Here is a 9,679-nt window from a genome sequence, read left to right as displayed (position 1 = left end):
CCACTGTACTTAAGGTGCATTTTTTTTTTGATAAATTTATTATAAAAAAATTAATAATAATTTTTTTTATCACACCAAAAATGAAGGAATAATATTATTCCTCATTAGAATGAGAAGAATTAATGAAAATTTATAAAATTCTCTTTCATATGAAACGAGGGAAAAGTATGAAGACATTTAAAAGAATTTTTTTTATTATCTCTTATTTTCTCATGACAAATTTATCAATAAAAAAAATGGTCTCCTAATGTGATTTTGTGTGTAGGAATAAGATATTGAAATATAAAAGCAAATATAGAGAAACTGCAGAAAACACAATTTATAACTGAAATTCACAAACTAAAACATGTATAGTGTACAAATGTGTGGCACCAGAAATCTTAGGCAGTGCACAACACCTAGTTTTAACTTAAGCAACATCCTAGAAATCACATTTTCTTTATTTTTTTTTGTTCCACTTCACAATCTGTCCTCTGTTAGCTACATTACTGATGAAAGCAGTCAATTCTCAACACCTAAACCATACAACACACCACAATACTTGTCCACTGCTCCATTGAAGAACTTCTCCCTCATCTTCATGAAGGCGGAGGAAGTGAGCAAGCTGTCGGAGCCCGCCTGGTGGGACACCCCGACTCGCTCCACCTCAAGCAGCTCGGCCAGCTTGTTGAGGCCGCCGTGGAGGCTGTTGGAGAACTTCATCAAGTGCTTGATGTCGTAGAGCACCGGGAAGTACAAATTGATCAATGCGAAGAACCCTTCCTGCGACTCCGGCAGCCTCCTGCAAGTCAACATCTTGAGCAGATACCCGAAATCATAGCCGCTGTGGAACGTGATCCAGTGCATATCCCCGTTCAGAACAACCCCAGACGACATCAGCAGCTCCCCAAACCGCGCTACGTCGATGCCTCTCTCGTTGTTCCTCACGAAGTCAATGCCGCTCTGGCGCAGCAGCTCCACCGAGTCCAGCGCCGAGACGTCCTCGTTGGGGTTGAACTCGCGGAAGTTGAACTGCCAGACGCAGTGCTTATCGCTGCCGCATTTCGGCAAGTTCCCCTTGTCGTCGGAGAATGTTAGCCCCAATTGAATCAGCTTCAATAAATCCACATTGTCTCTCAATGTTTGGTAGTTGAAATCGTTCGAGTTCTTGAAATTTCCCACCGGCCGGATCACCACGCCCGGAAACTCGGTGTCCATGGCGATGAAGGGATATTCATCCACGATTTCACGGATCAGTGCGAATTCTTCATCAAGATTGTCTGCATAAACCTCCCGGATTTGGATCGAGTCGCTTTTATGTAACACAGACATTTCCACAAACACAATCAGGAAAAATGAAATCGAAAATCCCCCAATTGCTGTGTACCCACACGATCTGAATTTGATCTACCCAACAACACTCGAAGCAGATCTGCTAAAAAAGTCGTCGTTACTTCACCAAATCAGCCGAAACTTTTCAGATCTAGGCGATCCGCGGAAGCAAGAGTAAACCCTAAATTAAAGAACCGGATCGCAAGTTTGTAATGTTCCAAACGCTCAAGTTTTGAACTTTAGGAGAGCCTCGAAACACAAGTGTTAAAGATTCATGATTTGTAAACAGATCTGCAAAAAAATAGCAAAAAATCCACGATCAGCTCGAAATCAACAAACCCTTAAAAGTCAATCAAGAAAAATCATCATCCTAAGTCTTGAATCTTGGCAAAATGAAGTAAAACCCTAATCAATAGATAGCAAAACGATTGATTCAGAAAGTAAATTACCCTGAAACTTTGAATTCAAATGCCGCGATCCAGTCAACGATAGCAAACATACACACAATACTAGTCTACGGTGTATATATATGTGTGCATATAGGAGGAAGAGAGCGCGTTTCAGCCTCGAAATGAGAACTAAGAGAGAGAGAGCGAGCTCTTATAAAGAGATGTGAACACATATGCGACGCATTTTCCTCTGTTCAGCCTGAAAAGTAAAAGTTATAGTAGTATGTATTTCGATTCCAGAGCTTGTTTAGTTGTTTTAGTGCTGGAAAATGGACAACTATCCCTTGTTTTCGAATTACTATAATAATTTCTTTTTAAGATGGTCTGAAATCTATAGATTTATTCCTATATTTTGTGAGATTTCTTTACATTCATCAAGTAATTTACCCTTTATTTTTCTTTTGAAATTATAGTAAATATATTTTTTTTAATTATAATTACAAGATATATCTAAATATAATCAAATAAACAATCCACACATATATGAGACGACTACTCATACAAATATGGGAACATTGGCCACATAAAAGTGGGAAACGCACAAAGGTGGGAACTCACATAAAAGTGCAAAAACACTAGTCACACAAAAATGAAAACGCACAAAGGTTGGAACTCATATAAAAGTTAAAAAAAAAAAAAAACACGAAAGATAAATGAGATTGAATCTAATACTTTTCACAAAAAAAAGTTTTCCAGTGTCTCAAATTTACCACTTAAGCTAGGCATGTCAAATTAAATTATAGCGAACATTAATAACTCATGTGTATTATCTAATGCATGCTCCTTCCGTCCAGACCCAAGCATGTTTCCCTTTTTCTGTCCATTTCCAATTATGGGCATGTTTCATTTTACCAATGGATTCGAGTTTCAATACTAATTTAATTATTATTGTCATTTATTACAAGAGCAAAATAGGAAAATTGATAAATATTTTTAATTCAATACATTATGAAATAAGATGTGATATGCGCCATTTGTTATGTTAAAAGTGTCTCATTTTTTTGGCATGACTATTAAAGAGAAAGTACAAATTGAATAAAATTGGAATGATCTACATTTTTTCAATAGTTAATTATTATCTTTTATAGATTGAGTCACTTTTAACAAGTCAGATCACAATGAAAAATAAGTCACTTTTAACGAGACATGTATTTATCATATAAGATATAAATTTCACTTATTGGTAGAATACTCCATCCGTCTCATTACAAATGTCTCATTACTTTTGGATACAGAAATTAAAAATATATAGAAAGTAAATAAAGTAGATGGGTGGAAATTGTTTAAATATTATATAGAGAAAGAATATATTACCAAAAGAGGAATGAGACATCTCATTATAAAAAGTGAGTCATTTATAATGGGACGGGAGAGTATAATACAATTTCATAAAATGTCCTTATATGTAGATTTTGATTAATGTAATTATAGGTTATTTAGTCTAATGATAAACTAATACTCCCTCCGTCCGCCAAAAGTGGACCACTTTGGTTGGGCACGGGATTTAATAAAATTGATGATAATTTTGATGTAGTGGAGAAAGGGTCCCACCATTTGATGAGATGCGTGGTTGAGATTGAATTTGAGGTGGTTTTTTTGTAAATAAAGAGTGTTTGAAAGGATAAAAGATTAAAGTGGATGGTGGGACCATTTCTATAAAAGGAAAGTGGTATACTCTTTGCGGACGCCCGATATAGTAAAAATGGTCCACTTTTGGCGGACGGAGGGAGTATGTGTTATAAGTAGAATATGTATTACATATCTCACCTCATATGTGGTATATAAAGATTACATAAATCTGTGTATTTCAAATAAAGAGTCATGTGTTTTCAAAGAAACAATATACTAGAATATCAATATATTATACACTCTAATTATATATACCAAATGAATCCTTAATATATTGATTAAATTGTGTAAAATATAATTTAATGTACATTCATGGAACAAGAGGATTTAAAATAAGTACATCAAGAAGTTTTAATTGCATATTTTAATATTTTCCCCCCAATATTGTTAAGTCCATGAATTGAATGGCGTTCTTTTAAATTTGAATTCTTAATACGATCTCATTTAAAAAATTTCAAACTAAAATATGTAATTGAGAACCGATAAGTTTACTTAAAATGGTAAAATAACTCGAGCTTCGTGGGACGTGATCAAAGAGGACTTCATGAGATTGATGAATGAATTCCACGCCAATGGTATGATCCATAGAGGATGCAATTCCTCTTTTATTGTGTTGATTCCAAAGAAGAATGAGAGTGGCTCTTTGGAAGATTACAGACCTATTTATTTGATTAACAGTCTGTACAAGGTGATTGCAAAGACTTTGGCAGGAAGGATGTCTACAGTCCTTAGCACGATTATTTCAGAAAATCAGAGCGCGTTCTTGAGGGGCCGATTTATTCTTGACGGAGTTATCGTACTGAACGAAACGATTGAAGAAGCAAAAAGATCCGGCAAGGGTCGCGTTTTCTTCAAAATTGATTTCGCTAAGGCGTATGATTCAGTGGAATGAGATTACTTGGATATTATGCTTGAACGGTTCAACTTCGATGCAAAGTGGAGAAAGTGGATCCATGGTTGCCTTTCCTCGGCTTCAGCCAATGTCCTCATCAACGGCTCCCCTTCGGGAGAGTTTAACTTGGAACGAGGACTCCGACAAGGAGACCCTCTATCTCCGTTTCTGTTTTTGGTGGCCGCCGAAGGACTCCATACGCTCGTTCATAGAGCAGTGACAACAAAACTTCTACAACCGGCAGCGGTGGGATTGGATAAAGTGGAGATCTCTCATTTACAATACGCCGACGATACCATCTTCATCTTTTCCGATTATGAGAAGAATGCAGAGGTGGTCAAGTACATATTGAGGTTCTTCGAACTGTTATCAGGGCTTAAAGTGAACTTCCAGAAAAGTTGTCTGATGGGAGTAAACATTGAAGACAGTAGAGTTGAGAGAATGGCTTCTGAACTGAAATGCTCTGTCGGGACGTTCCCGTTCAACTTCCTGGGTATAAAAGTTGGTGGTAAGCTTAAAAGTGTTGCCAATTGGAATTTTCTCGTTGACAAGGTCAAGAAGCGGATTGATGGGTGGAAAAATCAGAAGCTGTCTTTTGTCGGCCGTGTTACTTTGGTGAAAGTTGTGCTGCAAGCTTTACCAGTATACCAACTCTCCTTTTCTTTTATCCCCAAAACCATTGTGAAAGCCTTAAATTCTTTGTTTGGTAAATTCTTGTAGGGAGGAAACTGGAGTTCAGCTGCAATCACGTGGGTTAGGTGGCGAGATCTTTGCCATAGCAAAAAAGAAGGAGGGTTGGGGCTGACAAACATTGAATGGCTTAACTCGGCGTTGGTCACGAAATGGTTATGGAGGTATTGGGAGGGAAATGAATCCTTGTGGGCTAGGGTTGTCAGATCTTTGTACGGTGAAATTGAATGGGACGAAGAGGGTTTTGGTTTGAGAGGATCTAGGATGAACAAAGTTGGCTGGTGGTCAAAAGTAGTTGCAATGGGCAGGACGACATCAGGTAGATGGTTCGTCGACAACATTAAAGATTGGGAATGGGAACCAGACAAATTTCTGGGATCACAAATGGGTGGGGTCGAACCCTCTTAGAATTACCTTCCCTAGACTTTATCAGTTGGCTTTTGACAAGGAGGCAACTGTGGGTGAATGGGGGACATGGGTTGATGGGGATTGGAAATGGATGTTTAAATGGCGGAGGGAGATAAGGGCGTGTGAACAGGAGATGGTGGATCGGCTAACTAATTTTATTTCCCAGTGTTCTTCTTGTGCAGATAGAGAAGATTGCTGGATTTGGATGGCCTCTCCGGACGGAAAATACTCCACAAAGTCGGCATACTCAAAACTCAAAGCTTGCACCAACGATCTGCCAAGACTAAATGTCGAAGCAGAGATTCTTAATTCGATTTGGAAGGCAAAGACACCTCACAAAGCAACCATGACAGCGTGGAGAATGTTGAAAAATCGACTTCCGACATGCGATAACTTGAGGAAAATGAAGATTCTGTTGAATGATGAAGAGTCCAAATGCTTTGAATGCGGGATGCAGGAAGAATCGATCAACCATCTCTTCCTCCTCTGCCCGAAGACGGATGAGGTGTGGAACGAAGTGCAAAAGTGGTTGGGAGTTGCAACAGTACGCCCAAATCATTTTGAAAAACATCTAGGTACGTTCACCACATTTGGAAAAGAAAAGAAGATTAGAAACCTTCTCTTGGCTATTTGGGTGGGGTGTATTTGGATTCTGTGGAAAAAAAGAAACGAGGGACGCTTTTGTGGTAAAGAGTGGAATTGCAAAAATTTTGTTTTGGAGATCAAGATTAGGCTTTGGTCTTGGAATATGATTTTTGAGATTGTTGATGATGGGATGGACTTGGAAGAGTGGTGCTCCAATGACCTGATTTGTAAACTCATTTAAGGCTTCTGCCTTGGTACTTCTGGTACCGTTTTATTTTAATTCTACTTTTTCTGATAAAAAAAAAATAACTCGAGCTGATCATACACAACATTATTTGTTTTACTTATACACGTAGTGTGTATTATATTTATAATTTTATAAACAAAAAATACAATATTTAATAATTATAAATAATACTTCCTCCGTTCTTTAACAAATGTCTTAGTTTGTTTTGGCACAAAAATTTAGGTGTACATGATTAAAAAGTAAAAAAATAAAAAAAGGGATGGAGTCCATTTTTATTTTGTGAAATGAATATAATTAAAGTGAAGATAATTAAGAGATAAAAATGTAAAAAATGGTGAAATCCATTATCTTATTTTTAAAAAAGGACATTTGTTGTGGAATAATTCAAAATGTAAATGGAACGGAGAGGGTAGTAAAATATGGCTTATAACACGTAACATCTAACATGATCAATTGTTTATTATTGGGGTAGAAATTCCAATAAAATAGGTATTTTTGATACATTGAATCTATGTGTGGCCAGTGTGGGGTGAGGAGCCATGAATGAATGAATGGTTGGATTTGTTTAGTTTTTCGCCCTCCCCTCTTGCCAATTTGATTGAGATGGCTGCCAATTATTTGGAGTTAGTTTGGTTTTGGTTCCAAACTTTTTTTTATTTATTTTTGAATCAATAGTGTTTTGTGTTTTTTATATAAAATATTCATAATTTTTATTTTTTTATTTAAATATTTTGAATTTTCAGTTTTTTTTATATAAAATATCACGCTATTATAAAATTTGATGACAAAAAGTGATTCAACTTGCCGAAATTTGAGGTGAATTTTTTTCCAAAAAACCATAATACTAACAAATAAAAACTATTTAATTTTATTATCAATTTTAGCATTTTTCGTAAAATATATTTAACTTTCATTTAAAATAAAAAATAAAAAACCTTCAAACTTTTAGCATTTTCGTAAAATACTTCCTTATACGAAGTTCGATAATTTTATATCATAATTCAATTGTAAAATTATTAAAATCCATGAATCTTATAGGTGGTAAAAGAAAAGGTGAAATGATGATCGTTGTTCCATCCGCAATACACTCATTTCCTTGCGACTCAATAATAAGGGCAGTGCAAAGGTCATTTAGCAAAATCGCCCGCATGAAGGGGTTCGAATTCGTAAAGGGCTTATCTATATCTGCAAATCCTGGCCACCATAGCCAATAGCCCAATAGTCATCAATCCTTGGAATTATCCCCAACTAAATTTAAGATTTGTATAAAAAATGTTATGCTTCATATCTTCAGAGTCATGACGTGGCTCATCAAATGTCACTCTATAATTTATATTCTCTCCGTTCATAAAAGAATTTTCTATTTTTTTATAGAACGTTCACAAAAGAACTTTTTATTTATTTTTGGACTATATCTCACCACTCTCAATATTAATTAAACAACTTTCATCATTCTCAATACACTCAACAATTTTTTTTTCCATTTTCAATGCACTCAACAATCATTTTTCTTAAAATTCGTGTCACTCCCTCATAAAAAGTTATTTCGTGGACGGATGGAGTATTTTATTTTTATAAATGACATGACATAAAATTACGTCGTTTTATGCTATTAAAAAATTAAGTCGACATTAAATAAATTGACCCTCAACGCGATTTGAATCATCTGATTGTGACATAAAATGACGTCATTTTTAAAATGATATGACACAAAATGACGTCGTTTTGTGTTATACTCCCTCCGTCCACGAAAGAACTTCATATCTTTCCTTTTTGGGACGTCCACAAAAGAACTTCCTACCTATTTTTGGACTATACCCCACCACTTATAATCCTCTTACTTTTCATTTTTCACAACTCTCAATGTTAATTATAACACATTTTCACCACTCCCAATACATTCAACTATCTTTTATCCACTCTCAATACACTCAACAATATTTTTTTCTTAAAACTCGTGTCACTCCCTCCTAGGAAGTTCTTTCATGGACGGAGGGAGTATTATTTTTTAAATAATCAAATACTACGATGACATTCGACGAGCAACATCATAATTCTAAATACTGGAAAATGAATGCGGGATATTTTTTTATATAAATATCATAGTTTAAGACTTTTAAAAATTATTTTATAATTTAGGATATTTTTTATAAAGCAATTATAATTTGGAGTTAATTAATTTAGTGTTCGTATTGAAACTCGCAATTCATCATCGGAGACTTCTTCAATCAATTTATTAATAATACTATCGACAAATTGAAGGTAGCATTAGAAATTTGACAGAAAGAGTTGAGATACCCATTTTCTTAATAATGCTATCACAGACGGCTGGAATTCGAATAAAAAAATATTTATCATTATTTTCTTCCAATTTAAAAATAACCGATATTTCAACAACCTTCTACAACTGGTTAAAGAAATCGCTTTTTTTTTTCTTTTTTTTTTTTATAACTTTTCAAAAGTCTTATTCGTAGTGTATTTGCCCCAAAACAATATTTAGCAAATTAGAATTGGATAGGTTCTCACAAGTAAAGCACACACCTATGAGATATAGGTCAAATCTATCTCCCATACTCTAAAGTTGTAAAACGAATGGAATAGTATCGAATTTCGTAATTTTGAATATTAACTGAATGAAATCTAATAAGTATATTTTGAATCGAATATTTATTGAATACGAATATCAAAATTCAAATATCGAATACGAATTATTTAATTAGTTTACAATCGCAATGAATTAGCGCGACTTATGGTGAAAGAATGACTTCAATTTAAAATTTTGATTTTATAAATTGTGAAGTTTTACTTTGTAAATTGTGAAGCATGACTTTAATACATGTATATTATGATTTTTTTTCATTTTTCCTTTTTAAAATTGTCAATTTACATAATATCATAATTGTTTTATTTTATTTCTTTCCTAATTAATATTATAATATATGTATATATAATTAAATATTTATGCATATAAAATTAAATTCATCCAACAAAGTAATTAATTCACCGTAAATATTACAATCTAAGGATGAAAAATAGTTCATAATTTATTTTAGCCCATCAATACACACACACACATATATAATATTTAAATATTTAATTAGGTATCTACGAATATCGATTCAATCATATTTTCATATTTGTATTTGAATACTAATTGAATCGAATATTTTCGAATGCGAATATCAAAATTTCAAATTAAATACCAAATCAAACAAAAATATTTGATTCGTTTACAATCCTAATATATTCCTTACGTCCATGAAAATTATGGCACAATTTTCTTTTTTTATCCGTCTACAAGAAGTATGTCACATTTATTTTTAGTAGTAGGATACAAATCATTCCACTCACATTTAAAATGAAACTCGTGCTAAAAGCAATGTGGCATAAATTTTGTGGATGGAGAGGTGACATGTTAAACTAAACACACTGCCATAGCAAGAAATTACATTAATTTATATTATTAAA

The 9,679-nt window shown here is 34.1% G+C and overlaps 2 protein-coding genes across 2 annotated transcripts; one reads left to right on the top strand and one right to left on the bottom strand.

The window, feature by feature from the left end:
- Positions 1-304: 304 nt before the first annotated feature.
- LOC131005062 (probable CCR4-associated factor 1 homolog 7) lies at positions 305-2,079 on the bottom strand. Its single transcript, XM_057931857.1, has 2 exons — positions 1,761-2,079; positions 305-1,602 (listed from the first exon to the last, which is right to left on the bottom strand). The coding sequence occupies exon 2, from the start codon at positions 1,309-1,311 to the stop codon at positions 502-504; it is 810 nt and encodes a 269-aa protein (XP_057787840.1). The 5' UTR covers positions 1,312-1,602; positions 1,761-2,079; the 3' UTR covers positions 305-501.
- A 1,863-nt stretch (positions 2,080-3,942) lies between these two features.
- LOC131011642 (uncharacterized) lies at positions 3,943-4,281 on the top strand. Its single transcript, XM_057939417.1, has one exon. It carries the CDS (start codon positions 3,943-3,945, stop codon positions 4,279-4,281), a length of 339 nt encoding a protein of 112 aa, XP_057795400.1.
- The last annotated feature ends 5,398 nt before the right edge of the window (positions 4,282-9,679 follow it).

The sequence above is a fragment of the Salvia miltiorrhiza genome, chromosome 1 (genome assembly GCF_028751815.1).
Source record: "Salvia miltiorrhiza cultivar Shanhuang (shh) chromosome 1, IMPLAD_Smil_shh, whole genome shotgun sequence".
In the NCBI taxonomy this organism is placed as follows: Eukaryota; Viridiplantae; Streptophyta; class Magnoliopsida; order Lamiales; family Lamiaceae; genus Salvia; species Salvia miltiorrhiza.
Note: the sequence above shows the minus strand (reverse complement) of the source record. Positions and strands in the feature narration are given on the sequence as shown.

Bases quoted from the DNA above. Each gene is read 5' to 3' on its own strand.
- LOC131005062 (XM_057931857.1), bottom strand. From the start codon at position 1,311: ATGTCTGTGTTACATAAAAGCGACTCGATCCAAATCCGGGAGGTTTAT.
- LOC131011642 (XM_057939417.1), top strand. From the start codon at position 3,943: ATGAATGAATTCCACGCCAATGGTATGATCCATAGAGGATGCAATTCC.